This window comes from Diadema setosum, chromosome 13 (assembly GCF_964275005.1).
Source record: "Diadema setosum chromosome 13, eeDiaSeto1, whole genome shotgun sequence".
NCBI classification, from domain to species: domain Eukaryota; kingdom Metazoa; phylum Echinodermata; class Echinoidea; order Diadematoida; family Diadematidae; genus Diadema; species Diadema setosum.
Genome location: NC_092697.1, coordinates 18,806,137 through 18,826,898, shown reverse-complemented (window position 1 = coordinate 18,826,898; position 20,762 = coordinate 18,806,137). Strand labels below are relative to the sequence as shown.

Genomic DNA, 20,762 nt, shown 5'->3' with positions numbered 1-20,762 from the left:
TAGGGTCTAATGATGTCAGTATGCTGACATTGTTAGGAGATACTTGCAGTAATATATTATCATTATGATAAACTATACTGAATTGATAAATATGTCAATGTGAGAAAACCCACAAATGTTGCTTTGTCAGAATGAACTTACTCTATCATTGGGTTATAATGTTTGTGATGTCCCTATTACCATGTATAAAATCAAGTTGCTGATTATAAGTATTGAGTAAAAGTATCTTATGTGTAATCTTAAATATTTTCCTCGCTATGTATTACATACATATAGATATATATATATATCATGTACATTGAAATCTATTTTTTTTTTAAAGTATAATTAATATTATAAACAACATGACAACACTGCTGTTGTATGAAATTACAAAGTTTCTGTCTTTTGTAGCTGGTGCTGTTTTTCAAACATCCTTTTGTTTATCTGCCTTCTGACATCATATTCTGTGTTGAATTCCTGACCCAGATCTCTTCAGCTGGCAGGAAATTGTTTCAGAAATCCAAGGCCAGCCATCCTCAACAAGGGAACTGTGGCTCTGCTGGCTTACCTTCGGGACAGGATTCCAACTTGAAACGGAGACAGTCTCAACCACAAGCCCAATTGTAGCCTTGTCTTAGCAACTCTAAGCCGCAGTGATATGAACACAAGGTTACTTGTCTACTCCTGTATGTTTCCTTTTCAAGATACGACAGTCAAAACTATCCATAGACCCTGATCTAGTCTTGGTTCCAGACCTCTTACATAACCCTATCATCAGCAGTACCATCATGAGGTTGCTTTAGAATGAGAAAGGGAGATCATGTCACTAAATGTTCCCAGCAGTCTCTGTCCATTGGAAGGAAAACTTGTTAGTTCCTCACACTCTCATGTACATGATTATGTGTGGTGTGGAAAGAGCAGTCAGATTGTAGTGATACTGAAAGGGAGGATGTCTGAATGATGCATAGTAATTTGATCTATTAAAGGCCCTGTAGCATGGGGATTCATGGAGTGAGAGGGCTGGATATATTTGAGAATACTCATAATAAATTCTGTAGAGCTTTATCACTGATCTCTATGTAAGTACACACACAGCTGCAGAATTTCTACTACTATGTCCAATGTGGGGAAAAACATAATGCAAACACTTTGGTTTTACTCAAATTCATTGGTGGAGTTCAGTATGATTATTACAGAAATGCCATGCTTTATACCAATGATTCATATGTTGAATGTCACACCTGCATCATAGATGATAAGCTTTTCCTTTTGCAATAACATTGTTGTTGTTTTTTGTAGTCCATTGTGTTTATTCCCTTACTTCTCAATCCTACAGCCGTAATTGGCAATGTTTTGATGTCAATTTCTTTGTTATAAAAAACAACAACATAGTAACATGCAAATCTGAACACAGTACAGACTCTGTCATAATGTGGTCCAATAATGAGAAAATTTGTGTATTGTAGTTAGCTTCTAATACATTGTACTTTATTTAGGGGCATTAAGAAAAAAAAAAGTAAGTTGTTTCTTCTACAGTCTTTTACAGTGTTTACTGATATTTTGGCTGTCAGTGTTGAATGCCCATTGGACATGAGTAGAGCCATTTGTTCGACATTTACTATTAATGCTGATGGGTCGGGTGCCATAAATGTTTCTGGAGTGGCACCGAAGAAGATAAATAACCGTTGTTCGCATGTAGATATCAAATTCTCCAGTGGCTGTGATATGTTACATACTAAACCAAACCATGAGACAGGGTATTACTATTTTTTATCCCCATGCGCCTATGCACACTGCTTAGCGCTTCATGCAGCATTACATAATATCACCTCACCTAGGGCGATGATTTAACTAGTTAGAATAGTTGTTATCGATGTTTTCATTTATGTAATTTAGGTTTGTAAGGGATCAGCACCAATAATAAGCTGTGCATTGGCTTGGTTTTCTAAAAATGACATTGATTTTGGTCATAATTACTTTAAATCATTCACCAGCCATTGATGGTTCCCTACCGTAAAGACCCAGTGCACACATAATGAAGCTTTGACTCTTTCCAAAACATTCCTTGAGGTTCAGAACTTACAAATTTAAAAGGGGTATTCCATACGATTTCCATAATTTTACATCGTGCAGTACATAAATCAACAGTTCCATGTATATTTTTGTGAAATTTGTGGTCCTTTAGCAAAGAACCAAATTAACTGAAAATCTTAAACAAATTACACTGAACAGTGTTGATGACATCAGAGCCTCACATATTTCAGAAATGTAGCAGTGTAATCCATTACAATACCACTTGCTCAACAAGTTCACCTGTGAAGAATCTATGCATGCCTTCTTCTTTTGTTCTGCTTCCTTGAGCCCCAACTCATGCATTCTTATGATGAGGCTGCCATGCCATCATCCTTGTTCATTGCAATTTGTTATAAATTTCGAAAACATTCTCATTTCTCATCCCAATCATTATAGATTTTGAAACTCTGTACTCAGTTTAACTAATTTATAGTTCTTCAGATGTAAAAGTCTGAAAATCATCTGGAGGTCCCCTTTTAGTCTAAGTGCATGTCAGGTGCCTCATGTTGGGACAATTGATTGCTCAAAGGTGGTCCCAGGGTGCCCTTCAAGGTCCAAGAGACAGGTGCTTAATGGCCAACAACAGAAATTAATAAAATAAATTTCAATACAATCTAAAATTTGCAATGGGCAAAGAATAAATGCAATATTTTGCACATTCTTCTTTGACTGCATGTCTCACCTCTGTTTGGGATTATCAAGTACAATGTAATCCTCTAGAAAGTCTGTGGTTGGTTAAACATAGCAAGTCTGGTAGTGGCAAAGAGAAACTGATTTGTGAAGTGTGCTCACTCTATATGGTCTCTTGTATTCTTTGCAGGTAGGCTTTGTGTTGTCATTCAACATCATACTGTTCCCTAATGTTTTCAAATTATTCCAAATTTCATTCAGACAGGTTTCATGTTCATTTTCTGGAATGGTCTGCTTGCATAAATTCTTCAAGAAGCAAAGTGTATAATGAATAGAATTACAAAGTTTCTTAATATTCTTGCAACCAATCATATTCCTGTCTGAAAAAATGATAGCATGTCTCATGTATTGATGTAGTAAATAAATGTATACAGTGCATTCTCATTATAATGAACATAGCTAAAACAAAATTCTTGTTTCAAGGAAGTAAAAATTCAGGTCCTAAAATTATCATCTGAAAAGTTATCTTAATGTACTTTACTGTTCGAATATAGCAAAATTTTGTCTTAAAAAAAGAAACTGCCAGTCCCAAGGACTTTGTTATAATGGGAGTCACCTGTATTGTAACAGAGAGATGTGTGACCCGTGCATGTATCATCAAATCAGATGTGTAGATTGGCTTATTAAAAAATGCTATAGGAAGGGCACTGACTAACTTATGCATGATAAGCATGATCAAGTGAAGTCGACTTGTGATTAACAGTCTGACATAATTATAATAATTAAGCAGCCTTTTTAAATGATGCAAATCTGTGGAAGTAACAAGGCTACTTTAAAACAATCAACTTCAGCTATTTGTAAATGGAATTAAAAACAACATTTTGCATGCATTTCAAGACATAAAAGAGGACACCCAGATATGCTAACAGGACATGTATACTGTATTTTATAGAGCTTTCATTAAAACATGCATGCACATTTTATAGAGCTTTCATTCAAACATGAAGAAACTCACACCTGAACCTTCACCCCTCTCAATGATATCTTTCTTTTATTTATCCTATGCCTTGTCTGCCTTGGACTACTTAACATAACAATGTCAGAATTCGGAGCTTGGGTATTTGTTCCATGTTCATCGTGTCACTGCCGGCCACCAGGGACAGCCTGGTGGTAGTATCGCTGCCCAGAAAGCAGTAGATGACAGGTTCGAGTCTCACTGGTTCCTTTTTTTCGACACGTTTGTTAATTTACAGATCAGCAGTTGCGATCTTAACAAATTTAATTTGTAGAGGGAGACAAAGTGACGAAACTCACACCTGATGCATGCACACACTCAGGCATGCCAATATCTTCACCTAGGAAGAATTTTTGTGAAGTCAATTTACCAGAGTGTACTAGTTGCTGTCATATTGATCAATTTGGGGCATTGTTGTGATAAGTAGTAGCCTGCATGTTGAAAAATGCTCTAACTTTTACAGCTTGCAGTACAAGTTTTTCAATGTGCATGTACAGTAGCTATTAACCACAGTGTTATGTTGATGAGAAATGCAAAGGAAATTATCATGGATAATTATTATGCACTATGTAAATCAGTTATCATTGTCATCATCATTTGTACTTATTATCTATTTGTGTATGTGTGTGAATACACTTAAAATGAAAATGAATTTTGAATGAATAAAAATGAGAATGAATTGTACAATTGATTGTAAGTGACACTTGTGGCTTTTCTGTATTCAGTACAATCAGTTAGTACAATGCAACAACTAGATCCTGTTTTCATGATAGCCAGCTGAATGCTCACCTATATGCCACTGTACTTGTATATCACTATACATGTTTTATCACACGCTACATGAACAAGCACGTGGAAAAGAACTTGCACACATTTATGTCTTACAGGCATTCTTTATTTTAAGTTTCATTGTTAGAAATTGGACAAACAAATCTAGGCAAACCAAGCAAAATACATACCTTTTAAGATGTTTAGTATTGTATGATACACTCCAGCCAAACCAAAGACAAGTAATTCAGTCCAAAGGTACTGTTCTTTAAGTCAAATCTATTGAGCTTGAAGAGTGAGCCTGAACTTGGACCATATTTAACTGATGTGATATAATCAAAATATGCTTTTTTTTTACCTGGTACAGTGGTGACTCGATATAAAGAAATCTGATATAACAAAATACCTGATACAAGTGTATAACAAACTAATTTCTCCAGTCCCAATGCATTCATTTCCTTTGTTTTGTATTGTTTATTGATTGCTGATCAGTAATCAATAAACAATACAAAACAAAGGAAATGAATGCATTGGGACTGGAGAAATTAGTTTGTTATATCAGGTATATAACAGAATGACTGATATAAAGAACAAATTGTCTTGGTCCCAAGGATGTCATTATAGATGTACTGAGTTTCCACTCTATATAATGTATGTCCGTCTGAGAAATTACTCGGGTTCGGGAAGAAATTTGGCTTAATACATTACTTCCATTGAAATGTGTGCAGAATTAACTACATCTACACATGCTGAATGATAATGAGCAATTCATGTAACACACTGTTTCTGGAAAACCAGAATGTTCACATGCAGTTTAATTTCACAAATTTTGTGAGAGCCAAAATTTATGAAATTAAAATGCACACGAAAGTTCTCGTCTATGCTATATGCATTGAATGCCAGTGGCGATTTGTGAAAATTTCATGCTGCAAAAATATCTTGCTTTATAGTAGCTTGTTTTTGTAGTACATGTACATGTGTAAGAGATGAAATAAGATTCATTATACCTGATAAAAACGTGAGAAAGTATAAATGTTGTCAGACTATCTGACTACCTAAATTGGATTGATGGCCCCATTTGCCTCTTAGGAGGAAAAAGGTTCTTTGTTTTGGTGGTTTTCAATATTGAGAAGAGGTGCTGAACATGTTAAGTTGGCTATAATGGAAATGCAGCTAAATTTTTAGCCTTACCCAAATCTTACTCAGAGCTAAGCTAAGGAGAGGACATTGACCTGTGGAGAATTTGACTCTTCATGGGATTACAAGTGGCAAATATTCTGGAATTATCCATGCAGTAGTCTTCTGTAAATCAGCGACATCACCAGATAGCGACCAGAAATGAACATCTACAATAATAATAATACATAGAATTACATTTCTGTCATGTAGTCATAGTGTAGATTATACTTTGTACACTATTGTACCATACTATACTGACAGATGGAAATGAATTAGCCGAGTACTGCAATCACCCATTGAGAAAAATAAAAGAACGGGGAAAGTTAATCTGCACACCAGCAACCCATAGGCAGTTTAGTCAGCTAGAAGGGAAAATAACCATCTTGGCCTGAATTCATGAAGGTGGTTTAAATTTAAACCATGGTTTATGTAAATTTCTTCTGCGTAAATACGATTGACAGAATGCGTATGCCAACAGACATCCAGTAACAAACGCACATTTATATGCGCATGTACAAAGGTATGCCTATTTCGTGCTCATTTTAGACCATGGTCTAAGTTGAAACCACCTTCGTGAATTTGGTCCCTTGAAAGCAAAACTTTCACATTATCCAGGCTTTCAAGATAACGGTTCTCTTTTTTAAGCACTCCCAATTTTTATCTAGGAATTTATATCATTAGAGGGCTTTAGTTGTAGCAGAAAGATGTTGAAAAGTACTGGTAGATCACATTGTCCTCTACATTGTACATGTATATCAAGAAGAAATTATTGTGTGTGTGTGTGTGCGTGCGTTTTGTTTTTTGATTTATACGTGCAGTTCTACACCACATTCATATTGAATGTCATAAAGTAAAATTAAGACAAGCAGAATGGTAAAGGTTTCATCAACGTTGGAAATGAAATACAGTTCAAAACTTTTAAAATTTCATATGTCTATACAGAATAGTGATACTGGTGGCAACTACACATGGCAACTCACAATTTGCTCACTGGCTTGTACATAAAAGCATAACCATCATGTTTTCTGGTTGGTAATTTTGCAACTAGTAGCCCTTTCCCCAGGGTCGTTATTAGAAAACTCCAATAATTTGATGTTATGGATATAACTTCTCAATTTTATCCAAAAAAAGTACATTTAGTGAAGGGTCATGTTCAGGTCAAGGAAGACTTGGGAGCAATGACATATTTTGCACAATATGCAGTTACTCTTTACAACTAAGTCATGAAACTATGTAAAACTTTGAATTTCATTTCTTTTCTGTTTGTCTCATTTCAGTCTATACATGATAACCACTGCACTTCAAACATACCCTACTTCTTTTAAAGCTTCATACATCTCACATGTCAGGATTTTTGCAGTTGTTTCCTAATCACCTCGAAGCAGAAAATGATGCATTATCTGCATTTGGATGAACTTTGACCTTGACCTTTGATCCATTTCTACCATTGTCATTACAGGCAATCTACAGAGTCACAAAGTGAAGATGTCACAGTCTTTTGCTATAGTTTGGATTGGAACTAGTTCCATGACGATGAGCTGCTATAACATCATACTTTGGTATTCTATTATTCCTTTATCAATTTTTTTCCTCAAAAGTACTCCTCTTTGACCTTTACGATACCTTTTACCATTATGCATAATAACCTTTTGATTTCCATCCTTCCAATCATATTACCATTTGACATTATAAAATTACAGCTCAAAAATGTTACATTCAGCAAAGTTCAGTGGCCTTTCACCTTGACAAATTTTTGCCTAAAATCTAAACAGCACAATTACACTTCTTGTAGAATGCCTGGGTAAGGTAGTGTACTAGTAAAAATACTGAGCAGTTTTTCATAAATTGCAATAAAGACATGTTGGACAGACGAAAAACAGACAATTAGCTCAAAAAAACATAATACCACCAGCACCAGTAGTGGAGGCACAATAATGTCAGAAGAGCCAAATAGTATGGAGTTTGGGGTTGTCACAGGCTGAGAGTCGTACATCCTGAGGTACACCTGTATGGTACATCCATGTGGGACAGGCGACAAATAGACAAATAACTCAAAAACATAATACCACCAGCTCTCTTTGTAGTGGAGGCATAAAAAAGCCAGAAGAGCCAAATATTATGGAGTTTGGGGTTGTCACAGGTTGAGGGTCATATATCCCAAGGCATGGTACATGTACATCCATCAGAGTGCTGTATCCTTCCAATGTTGATATATCTTGAGACTTGGTCAGGGCTTAGGGTTGACTTCCCTTCCAGAGTTCAGTGTGTGTTATGACTCCTCTGTCTTGTCCTTCTCTGGCTGGCCCACATGGGGAGGATGCTCCACCACAGTGTCAATAAGACCAAAGTCTAAGGCTTCCTGGGGGCTCATGAAGTTATCTCGCTCCATTGCAGCTTCTGGATTATGATCAAATGAACACAGGATGCCATTCAGTTTTACTTCTCTTGTATGCTCTGTATGAAATAACTGAAGAGTTTATCTTTACCAATAATGTATAATTTGTGAGCCACAAAGTAATACATGTACTTCCATACACCTACTCCTAGCATTCACCGCATTACCAAGTCTCTATGCTAGACCCTTTTGCTACATGGAACATTCTGCTCTGTAGGGGGGGGGGGGGGGGGGGGAGGAATGTGATTTTCAACACACATACGTTGTATATATTCATACGTGGAATATTCATTAAATTTTCCATCCAGAGGAAAGAACATTCGTTTCATATTCCATCTGTGGGCTTGCTACTTTCCTGTTTTGCAGGAGAACATGTTCTCAAACTCCCCTCACTATCATTTGGTCAACCTTGGGACTTATGAGGACCCTTATAGTTCAGATGCCATACATTGCTACCAGTGACTCCAATTTCTGAGGTCCCTGCAGTGTGCCTCTAGAAAATACAAATTGAATTTCAGTATTATGCAATCCAATACTCATTCAGAGCCAAAGGGTTCGTTCGAGTGCTCTAAAGCGAACCAAAGTGAACTGAACCAAAGCGCATTTTGTAGCAAGAATATCATCCACCTGGTGTTTGAACAACTTGCACCTGTCCCGAACAAAGAGAATGATGTCTTTGCATTGTGACGTATGCGCATGATACGCGCATGCTTTACAACAAACTTTTGGTACACTTTGGTATGCTTTTGGAGCACATCGGGAAGTGGTCCACTTTTGGCTCGGTACAGTACGGCACGGTACACTTTAGGAGTGTTCGAGCGCTCCTCTGGCGCGGGTACGGTACAGTACAGTTCGCTTTAGGTGAGCGCTTGAACGCACCCATAAATTTAATTGGCAAGTTTGTTAGAAGTTCTGGACCTGCAGATGAATACACATTAATGTTTAATCATAATTCCCATTTATCTGAGAGATGCAAATGCATAGCTATAATTCTCTCCTTCCTCTTCCCTTCAAATAATACCTCTCAGAGAAAACTACTTTGAACAATATAAATGAATAATGGGAAACACACAACAACAAATTCAAGCAATTACAACAATATCAAAGTTAAGCCATGTCAATGTTTTCAACTTATTTACCTGTATATCCTCTCAGCAGCCCAAATGGGTCACATTCCTACCATGTTATTGGGAGGAAAACTGTTGCTTTGTGTCTTATGAATAGGAGACTATATCTCTGGGACCCTGCTGAACACACCTAGGACACAATGTTCTCATACATCCTTCATGCAGTCAAGGAAATTTGTCTCTTAAAAAGGGGGGGGGGGGGAACCATGCATACTATATTTTCTTTTATAAAAAGATACAATTCATGCAGTTACTGTCCTGTAGCTGCAAGACTATATTAGCTACTTTGACGAGTGAAGAGGATTTCTAATTGTATGATTTTGAAAGTTGATGATGGAGATGAGTATCATACCTATGACATCCAGAGTCCTTCCTGTGTGCTTCACATACAGTTTGTTGATCTGAGCCTTTAGTTTGATGATCTCTTCTGCCTGGATCTGGATATCTGTGGCTTGTCCCTGCACATAGCAACATTAGAAGAAATCCTATTCTTTTACACTGACTGTGTAAGGGCATACCAAGAGTGTACTGATAGCATTCTAAATAGCAGTTAACACAAAATATACACCTAAATTTGATCATGACTCCACATACCCAGTCTATTGACAAGGGTTAACCACAAATACTACATACTCCTCACATTTTATGAAACTGGGACTAGTAAGACAATTACACATGTTGTTTACTTTCATGACTGAGAACAACCATGACGGAATGAGAATTTGTGAATGTATTAGCATTATTCATGAAAAAAAAAAGTTAGTCATTTCCCACCTGGATGTCAATATAGAACACATTTATCTCGTGGAAAGCAAGATTTCTGTGACTTGTCAATTACACACATATCAGTCCACTCGCAAAATTCACAAAAATTTAAATACCTGGTATACACTGTATGCCTCATATGCATGTACATTAGTTTATCATAATCAAAATCTATACTTTCCTCCTAAAGTCTACTGATAAGAAATACCAACATAGAGTATCAGGACTTTCCTCACCATCCAAACTGTAAATGTTAATTGGTGGCTGTTGGTTGGTGTTTTGGCAGTAGTAATTCAACTAGTTTCAGGATTTTGAAATGAAATGTAAGTGGTGCAAGGGCATCAATTCAAGCATTATTAATGTAGATCAGGTAAGCTTACCAAGCACAACTATAGGCCTGTGCTGCTTGCATACATGAGACTTTGGTGTTTTGGGAGTTGGAGTACTAATGAGAAATGACTATGATATCATACCACTGCTTGTCCTGAAGGCTGGTGTATCATGATCCTAGAGTTAGGCAGACTGGATCTCATGCCGGGAGTGCCAGCTGTGAGTAGCAGTGAACCCATACTGCAGGCTTGACCAACACACCACGTACAGATAGGGGGCAGCACGTACTGCATGGTGTCGTAGATACCAAGCCCTGCTGTAACAGATCCACCTGTAATGTGTGGTGTACATACAAGGGTGGTGATCAGAGGAAATCAGTAATATGAAGCTTATCTACACAAATTGCCATCAAAATAACTTGTTCAATGAGCATTCAACTCTAGGATTACCAGTACTTGTGGCAAAAGAGAACAGGACTGGCCTTTAAGTGTAGGACAGATATAACACATGTACCATACATCACTACATTACGAGGAACCAACTTTGCATTATTATGAGAACTATGTAGACAGATGATGTTTTACATTTAAGCCAATTCCTGAAGTACATGTATTCTATTCTCTAGGCAGGAACAAACATTCAATGCATACTTATCTGGAATGACTTTAAAGTGTAAGAAACTGGCAAGAATGGCTTGTTTATTAGCAGCACTGCACAGACAAAAGGTACACATCACATACTATGCCTTTGTCAGCTCCTCTTTTATGACAAAGAGTAACATATTTTATCTTCACTGAAATTTTGTACAGAAATACTCATTACTCTGTGATAATGTATGACATAAGAAGAACTAGTACAAGTGATTGATACACATCTTACAACTGTACTTGATCTACAATTAAATATTTGATTCCCAGTTGGTATCACTACAGATCCATTTAAGCATCTTTTCCATTCAAAACAAATATTTCAAACTAAGACTACAATGTATGTGTTGGTGTTGCTATTTCATACTGTCATATGTCAGAATGGTGGAACACTAACCTGGGCTGTTGATGTACATGTGAATGGGTTTTTTGTTGCTCTCTGACTGCAGGTGTAGTAACTGGGCTATCACCACACTGGAGACCATGTCAGTCACCTATCAAAGAATAACCATCAAAGATGATATCAGATTACCGCACTGCTTTCATACCATGAGGGCTTCAAAAAGATACACTGTTCACTTCACAAACTCATTCCAAGGTTTTGATAATGCTCATATAAAGGCGTTTAAATTGAGGAAACATCCTTAACAATTTTATAAAGGTTTACTTCAGAAAATGTTGAGGTTTTTTTTTTTTTGACCAAGTTGTGTGGCCACTGAAGCAATATCATGAAATAGCAAAATGTTTGATGCTCATTTTGAGCATCATGGGCTGATTCATTATTTCATTCATTATATATATATATATATATATATATATATATATATATATATATATTTTTTTTTTTTTATTTATTTATTTATTTTTTTTTTTTGGGGGGGGGGGGGGGGGGTTGTGGCCAAAAGCAGGCAAACCATGTTTTACCAAGATATTTGGACCACAAGAATTCTCTGCAATCATCCACTAACAATAGCTGCATAGCAATCACACCTTCTCCTACAACCATGTGCATAAAGCCTCGGTCACAATCTACCGTGTGTGTTTATAGTCTATATGTTTTTTGGCAGTGACCACGGCATTCGACTTTTTCTGAAAATGCGGGGAGGGAGTAGCAAGAGCAGGGAGGGAGTACGTCAACCTGTACTTAGTATGAATCCATAGCCCCAACGCAGCTAAGTTTTCTGTGTCCTAAAAGTGCTACGGCATGTCTGCGTGCTCCAAAATCTGTACCGAGGCGGTACTTACTATGTACACATCCCCAAATTTTTCCCACGTTTTTGCAAGTAGACAGCATGCACTTGTAAGTACGGTGGGTTGTGACCGAGGCTCTAATTGGTAAGTACAGGTAGTACAGTGTAACCTAGATGCACAAAATCTTACACACACTGCACTATTTGTACGTGTAATGTGTACAAGAAGTGCACAAGGTGTGCACCTGATTGTGAGTCCTCAAGGCGTGTAATAGGAAGTCTAGAATTCCCCATCCCCCCCCCCCCCTCCACAACGTCACTTCTTTCAACCTTGCTGTAAAAAAAACAATGCAAGTAAGAAAAATGACAGTTTTCTGGATAAAATTTTCACATACTAATGAATCTCACCATGTGGTTCCGAAATTTGCTCGCTTTATCGCAGGGAATAATTTTCCTGGTATCGCATCACAATTTGCTATGCATTATCCATTTTTACACCACTGCTACACAAACTAACTTTTGGGTAGCAGTTTTCTTCCATAGAAGTGTACATGATACCATTTTGAAATATTGTTCATCAGCTAAAATTGCTAATCGAATTTGAGTTGGAAAATTATTCCCTGAATCGAGTGAGTTGTGCCATAGACATGGCTGTTAGAAAGGGGGGAAAAATCTGTACTGGGAGAATTTTCTTACAATAATGAAATCCTGTTGGATGGTGTTCATTGCAATACGGTTGACCTGTATTTGAATTTGGAATTGTATATATGATGACTAAACCTGCAATAATGACAGTGTACATCTTGGAAGAACTACTAGTATGAACAACTTACTGGACCCATCAAACATATGATGCGTTCTTTCAGCAACCTGGAGTAGATATCGTATGCCCGCTCACCTCTGCCCTAGAACAGTGAACAGAGAAAAAATAAAAAATAAAAGTGTAGGGTTCAAGCCAGAAAATGTTACTACAAATATTTTCTTCTGCAAGTTCCCTATTCAGTTGTTGATATCATAAGTTTCTCAGACACAACAACAATGTACTGATTGTATCACCATGACTCGCATTATCACTGTATCAGACACACGTTTCTACAAACCAAATTTATCAAAACACTGCAATTCATCAGGCTGTAAACTGATAAAAAGAAAAAAATATGAGGTATTATTATACATAATGCTTCAACTTCACATGTATGCAATACAAATGTATGTATCAGATATACACTACTAAGCTATGAGACATTTGGCCAAAGCTTTGACTAATTTTGATGTACTCAGCTATATGAAAGGGCACATGGATATTCAATTGCTTTGATGACATAAACTGAAATATCCATAAGAGGATGCACTGCCCAGGTACCCTGAACTTACTGTTTGCTCAATGACAATAGGAACAAGTGATGTGTAGAGACTCCCAGCTGTGTGCAGACCCTTGTGCACATGTACCGGTACACTGCCCCACGGCTGCAGGCAGCTACAGGTATAATCTCTGTGCAGACAAGAAAAAACAAAACAAAACAAACAAATTGCACATCATATTGCTTGTTGATGCTGGATCACATACAGCTGTACAGAGTGTAGACATAATTAGATGTATTGAGGTGATAATGTCTGTGCCTCATACACTGTAGGCCTATGTAGTTACCCCTCCCCTTCCCTTCCCCCTCCCCAGTGACTTTCAACGATTTAAAAAAACAAGAGACCCGCGGGTCTAGCGCTCACCTGAGTATCGCAAGTTCACCTTACACGCAGTCACTAACTAAATTATTCACAGCTCTACTAAAATTTGACCAGGCATTCTCAAGTAGAAGATGAAAATGTACAATAAGGGCCCAAATTTTTTTAAGATTCCTTAATTTGGGGGGAGTTTGGGGCCCCCTGGGGCCCTCTGGGTGGGGCATGGTGCCCATTTTGATAAATTGAGATCCTGACCCCATAGGGATGCTACCTGCCAAGTTTGACGAAAATCCATCATGAGGTTTTCAGGAAGAAGATGAAAATGTACAATTCAGGCCCCCATTTGGACCTTTCCAACCCCCCCCCCCCTGCCCCCAAGAGGGGCATCCCTGGATTTGCTATGAACAAACTTGAAACTACAGTCAATAATGTACTCAATCATAGTATTATCTTACATATAGCTCTATAACTTCTGATTCTAGAGAAGATTTTTAAAGATTCCTTCATTTTGGGGGGTTTGGCCCCCCTGGGGCCCATGGGTGGGGCATGGTGCCCATTTTGACAAAGTGAGATCCTAACCCCCTAGGGATGCTACCTGCCAAGTTTGGTGAAAATTGGTCGAGGGGTTCTCAAGAAGAAGATGAAAATGTATAATTTAGGCCCCATTAGGACCCCTCCCCACCCCCTCCCCTGGGTCCTAAGGGGGGCACCCCTGATTCTGCCATGAACAAACTTGAAACTACAGTCATCAATGTACTAACTCATAGTATTAACTTAGCTCTATCACTTCTGGTTCTAGAGAAGAAGATTTTTACAGATTCCTTAATTTTGGGGGTTTGGGCCCCCTGGGGGCCCCCTGGGTGGTGCATGATGCCCATTTTAACAGATTGAGTTCCTAACCCCCTAGGGATGCTACTTGCCAAGTTTGATGAAAATCGGTCTTGGGGTTTTCAAGAAGAAGATGAAAATGTAAAAAGTTTTTATGCACGACGGACGCCGGACGAAGGGCGATCGCAATAGCTCACTTGAGCCTTTGGCTCAGGTGAGCTAAAAAAGTTTGAATTGCAATATTTTCACATCTTGCAAACATTCTGTATAAATATGCATTACCATTCCCAACACTATTTTGTCTTTAGTCCTTCCATAAAGGAAACTAGAAAAGCACTCTGAGAGCGCAGACCTTCTGCCGAGCAGCTAATTTCCACTCATACACACTTATAAATGTTGAAAATCATCCATTTTCCCAATTAAGAAGCCCTTTGTTTACGTCATCAGCTTCCAGCTGTGTGGTGCATCGCAAAAGCAGGGCACACGCTTTAGAACACGTACATTGTACCAGCGCAAGCCTCAAACACGCGCAGCTTGAACTCCGAAGTTCATTGATCCTATCTGCAAAAAGATAAACAAATCCTTCAAAAATCTATTAAATTCCCGGATCACTTCCAAAATTTGTTCATCTGTTCCCAGTGTCACTATCAATTTTTTTTTTTCCATGCCAGTTTCATCCAAATCCATCCACAACTTTTTGAGTTATTTTGCACATAGACAAACAAACAAACCAATGACGATGAAAACATTCTCCTTCCTTGGCAGAGATAATTAAGCATAAATTTGTGTGCAAGGAAATAGGAGGTATATGAGGTTAATGAGATGCATCATGAAGGACAGAGACTTGGTAGATTTTCCAAGAAACCAAGGACACCTAACACACATCTTTTATAGTGAAAAAGACCTCAATGCAGTCGATGATGCTGATGATGCTGATGTTGCTGCTACAGCAGGAACCTTTGCATGGAGTCCAAGCCCTAATAAGATGGAACATACATTGTGGTCTCAGCTTGACAAACCATGCTACAAATCAATGGAGACACCATGGAAAGTCAAAGCCTTCCATCTGGCCAATGGAAAAACAACAAAAATATACCTAAAAGAAGTGTCAAAGGTCATCATGTCCCTTTAATCACCACATATTAGCTCAGCAGAACATGCCAGTGCTTAGGGCCTACATGTAATAGATGTACACATGCACACATACAGGAAAGAGGGTGTGAGCTTAGAATTGCAAAGCATGTTTTTCAGACACAGAGTAGTTGCCGACTGGAACAGAGTGCCTCCTAGTGTCGTTGAAGCTTCCTCAAGTAATAATTTCAAAAATTTATTGGATAGACATTGGAGGGGGAGAAATTCAAAATCTCTGATCCTCAACGCACGTAAAGCAATGAAGTTAAAGGGATTGTATAGTTATGGTTGAGACCTAACTTCAGGTTTCTAACATTTTTTGGTGGGATTATGAGAACCTCTCATGAAATGTGAATTTAAAGAACATGCACTTTCAAGAGTAATTCAACATTTATTTGATAAGAATTGGTTTTGAAATGGCCGAGATATCCAAAACAGAGCAATCCTAATAAAAGGTGGGACCCACCGCCACCTTTAAAATAATTATCCTAAATGTACCCCTCCCCCCACTAAATTTTGCCATACCACTGCCACTCTACACACACCACTCTATGATATAGGTGCCTACCCTTGTTATTTAGCTTGTGCACAGATATGAAATGCACGCACACACACACACACGCTTGGCAGGTGGTAGGGTACGGTATGAGTGGGGGTTACGTACATGACCGAAAGATCGGTCTGTATCTGGTCGTCGGGGATATGTTCCGCAGAGACTGCGTCTGGCTTCACGGATCCCGAGGAGAGAGATTACGTCAAAAAAATAAAAGAAGACTCCTTTCTGTCTAGAGTGGGGGCAGCGCGACGTGGGGGACACAAGCACAAGGACAAGGACGTTCTGCCCAGGACTTTGACTACATTCCACAACTACAGTAGTAAATTTAGATTCTATTTCTGGTACTCGAGAGTTAGTATCTAGCTATATAGTGAGGTGCCCTCCCCCGCACCTCGTCAGGGGCCAGAACAGGGGGGTGCCCTGTAATACTACTTAATTTTAGTTCAATAATTTACTGTCAATTGAACAAGCGCACTAAACAAAAATTTATGCCTGGGATTGTGTTCAGTAAAACTAAAAAGGTAAAATGGGCAAAATGTCATTACAATACTTCGGACACAAGAAGAATCTAGAAATACAAGACGTCTAACCGTTCTATTCTATTCGTAGGATTTTAATAGGAGTAGGACGCGTGTATGATGCTCATTTTAGAGTGTCTAACCCCGTTGGCGTTGCAGCTTACGATATTTACGATGATGCAAGAGCCGAGAAACATATAACGCAAGATTAAACGTATGGGACTGAACATGTCCCCACATTATGCGGCTGATGTAACTTTGTAAGTCTACGTGGATCGTAAAGAAATGAATCGTATAATTCATCTTAAATTGCTACCTACACTTAGCGTCCTCAGCATTTTGCCTTTGTATGTTGACGGATAATATCTGGTTCGGCCAAGCAGCGGTAGTCAGCAGGGTAACGCCAGTCACGTTATTTCGGTAATCAGATTCACTGCACAATGCTGCAGCATACGCTTTATGTATGTACATATTAAAGAGCAATGCCACAGCTTTATGTTTGAAAGCGGGGGGGGGGGGGGGGGGGGGGGGGGGAGAGAGAGGGGGGGGGGAGGGGGAACTATTCGAACTTTGAAGATTGAATGTCGGGGGCGTTTTTTTTTAGGACGGCACAGATTGGGGCATGGCACGTGTTAGATATTGGAAAAACGTTGGGTTAGGGTTTATGGTTAGGGTTAGGGTTACGGTTAGGGTTGGGGTTAGGGTTAGGATAAGGATTAGGGTTAGGTTTAGGGATAGGGTCCCCAATAGATTTTTAGGGTCCCCAATCTGTGCCGTCTAAAAAACAACACGCGTCCGGGGGGTGGGGGGGGATCCCCCTCCCACACGAGGGAGATTTCGCATTTTCACACTGAAATTCAGCGATCTGGGGCCTGTCTTATAAAGACGTGATAGGAATCAATCACAAGTTTTTTTTTGTGTGCTGCAATGCAAGTTGCGATTGATTTGGGGACTTGTGATTGATTTGAAGGCTTTATAAGACCGGGCCCTAGTGCTCATTTTGGACGAAATGTTTGGATTCTTCTCCAGAATTTCCTATAAAAAAAAAAAAGAAAGAAAGAAAGAAAAAAAAAAAGAAAAGTGAGAAGATTAAATATTACGACGGAGTTTTTGTATTCTCAGAATTGAAATATCACTATCTGATGCACACTTTTTTATGGAATACATTTATTTGGAAATAATCCCCAAAGTGTGTCGAATCTATATTTACGTAGGGAAGCCGAGCAAGGGGAGGAAGCTTAGGTGGCATATCCCCCCCCCCCCCTCATTCGAGGGAGCTTTTGCATTTAAAAACTGGGTCAGCGATTTGGCGCACACTAATTTTGGTGGAATATCTGGAAATATGTATCACAGATTATTGTGATAGTAAGTCTGTCATGTATGGGGAGACCAACTTAAAGGCGGGTGAAAGATGCAGGATCGAGGATCGAGGTATCCCCCTCTCACTTGACCGAGCTTTCGCATTGTTATGATTGCAGTTCAACGATCTGATGCACATTTTTGGTGGAAATATATGGAAAATTGTCAATTACTAAAGTGTAGCCATGGCCTAAACAATGCATGGAGGGGAGGCTATATATAGCAGGGGGGGGGGGGTGGAGGATGTGAAAGGGGTGTCCCCCAACCCCTCCCATAATACGATGGAGCTTTGCATTTTATGAATTGAAACGTATATCGTATATATACACATTTATGATGGCATGTTATTTGGGATTTTGTCAAAGAAGCGTACTAAATTTATAGATACGAAAGGGGAAGTCTAAATTATAAAAGAGGATACCCCTCCCACATGAGCGAACTTTTGAAATTTGTTTAAAATGAAGTAACAGATCTGGTGCACACATTTGGCTAAGATATTCGGACATTGGTCAGTCTCAAAAGTGTAGTACTATACGCGTATGGGAGGGGACCCGTTTATAACGGGGAAGGGTGTGGGAGGGAGATTTTGCATTTTCAGAACTGAAATTCAACGATCTGGCGTATAGGTAAAATATTTAGACAATTTTCTATCAAAAGAGCAAGAAAATTTTCCGCAACTCGGGAATTGTTGGGGGAGTTATAATATATATGTTTGGTCCTCTCCAAATATTTTCATGGTGGTTGGGAAAGGGGCAAGCTGCCCCCTTGCCCTCCAGGATGAATTCTCCTGCATACGAGCGAGCTATTGTCTTTTTATAATTCAAAAGAAAATATCTCGTATAACACATTTTTTATGGAATTTGAAAAATTGTCAATTCCCAAGGGATAAAAATAAATCTATGGAGGGGAACCAAGCGAGGAAAGGGTTAGAAAGGAATTAAATTATATCCTCTCCCGCAGCAGGGAACTTTTGCATTTTTGGAGCTGAAGTGACAGACCTGGTGCATTATTTCGGTGAAATATTCGTTTGAGAAGTCTCCGCGACCTAGCGATGGCCATGAAAGGTCGCGGAGATTTCCGGACGAATACATGAATAGATGGTTGAAACGTCTCTGAAGTCGCCCTTGAGTGTCCTTCTTGGTGAGACCGCAAGCCGATTTGTTTGTATCTCGAGTCGCACGAATCGCGACGACTGATTCGAACTCCAGTGATTTTTATGCAGTGCCACGATATGAATCAATTATCTTCCTATCTGCGAGGCAGATCCAGTGAGGCAATACTTCAAATAATTTTGAGTAGCGGTATATAAGTTTGTTCAAAGGGAATCTAATAAGACTGTAAACTTGACTCCTGTCTTTAAGCACCGCGTGATTATTCCAAACGTTATTATTGCGTCGATCTCCCCATGAGTATTTTATTTTTGCTTTCTAATCATTCATAAGGCCTACATTGGTCTTGAAGAGTGTCCCTCAATCAGAAAAGAAAATTTACTGTATAATGAATTAAAATACCTTCTCTAACACTTCGTCTTATTCTTCATTCTTTCATGATGATATTTATTTTTAATGACCTACTGGGAGGGTGCCCAAACGATTGCTTTACAGTCGATCCCATAATATGTAATGGAGAATAAAGGATTGGTGATCTCCTCCTTTTTCTTCTTCTTGAATAAAAACATATGAAATTTTAATTAAGTTAAATAAGAGTTAATTGTTTTCTTAGTATACGGTCTCTCGCAAACTTATAAAGATTGCTCTTTTATTCTACAATAGTGTTTAATCCCCTGAAATGTCATCTACTTCGGTAGGCCCATCATTAACCAATTAAAATGACAGTTTCCACATTTTGAAAATAAGAACTCTTAGATCAAAGATGCGCCATTGATCTTTGCAACCCCGGGCCTATATGTTAGGATGAAGGAGGTCTAGGGGTCGGGGGGGGGGGGGGCTATAGGGCCCTCATTTTTTTGCACCATACAAAGGAATACATTATAGGTGTCACTACTTTGGGCGACGCTCTCCCCCCCCCCCCCCCCCCCCCATTTTTGAAAACGTGGCGCCGGCCATGAGGCCTAGATATATCATAAATAGGAGTCGCTAAGATCTATAAATATAACTTTGATGTCATAAAATCCTGCATGCCCATCACGGCAGTGTATAAGATAATATATGACATAGTGTGATTTTAGGGCCTCACAAACCTATAGCTTTCATGTTTAATACAGTGTATACTGACGGTATCTCCAATACGTCGACACTTGTCAGGATGTCCACTCACCGGTATAGGCGTACATGGGAGAGGCGTTATTACCAACAGGATTCGTTATTCCGAAGGTTCGGGTTAATCTGAAATTGAAATAAGGTTCATTTTTCCGAAGATTCCTTAATCCCATCAGGGCCGGCTCTATGTTTTTAAAAATGAGGGGCCCAGTTTATGGAACAGCTAGGGACTCGATTCATTTCGAGGATTGGGGTGGGGGGGGGGGGGGGAGAGGGGGACATTTTGGTTGACAGTATAGTAGGCCTATGTGTCCAAAAATCGGCTGACAAAAAAGGGGGCTTAACATTATTAAATTTTGGTGCCACTTCC

The 20,762-nt window shown here is 38.8% G+C and overlaps 2 protein-coding genes across 2 annotated transcripts in view; one reads left to right on the top strand and one right to left on the bottom strand.

Annotated features, from left to right (window-relative positions):
• The window catches only part of LOC140237101 (leucine-rich repeat-containing protein 40-like), a 31,873-nt gene extending 27,486 nt beyond the window's left edge, over positions 1-4,387 (top strand). The window contains exon 13 of the mRNA XM_072317040.1: positions 469-4,387. Coding sequence (XP_072173141.1) covers positions 469-574 — 106 coding nt within the window. The 3' untranslated portion in view covers positions 575-4,387. The remainder of the gene's footprint in view (positions 1-468) is intronic.
• An 80-nt stretch (positions 4,388-4,467) lies between these two features.
• LOC140237102 (ATP-dependent Clp protease proteolytic subunit-like) lies at positions 4,468-13,604 on the bottom strand (the record flags this gene model as incomplete). Its single annotated transcript, XM_072317041.1, has 6 exons — positions 4,468-8,044; positions 9,522-9,627; positions 10,408-10,595; positions 11,309-11,405; positions 12,935-13,006; positions 13,476-13,604. Coding segments are annotated over 6 exons (720 nt in total), but the record flags the coding sequence as incomplete, so codon positions are not given.
• Positions 13,605-20,762: the final 7,158 nt, after the last annotated feature.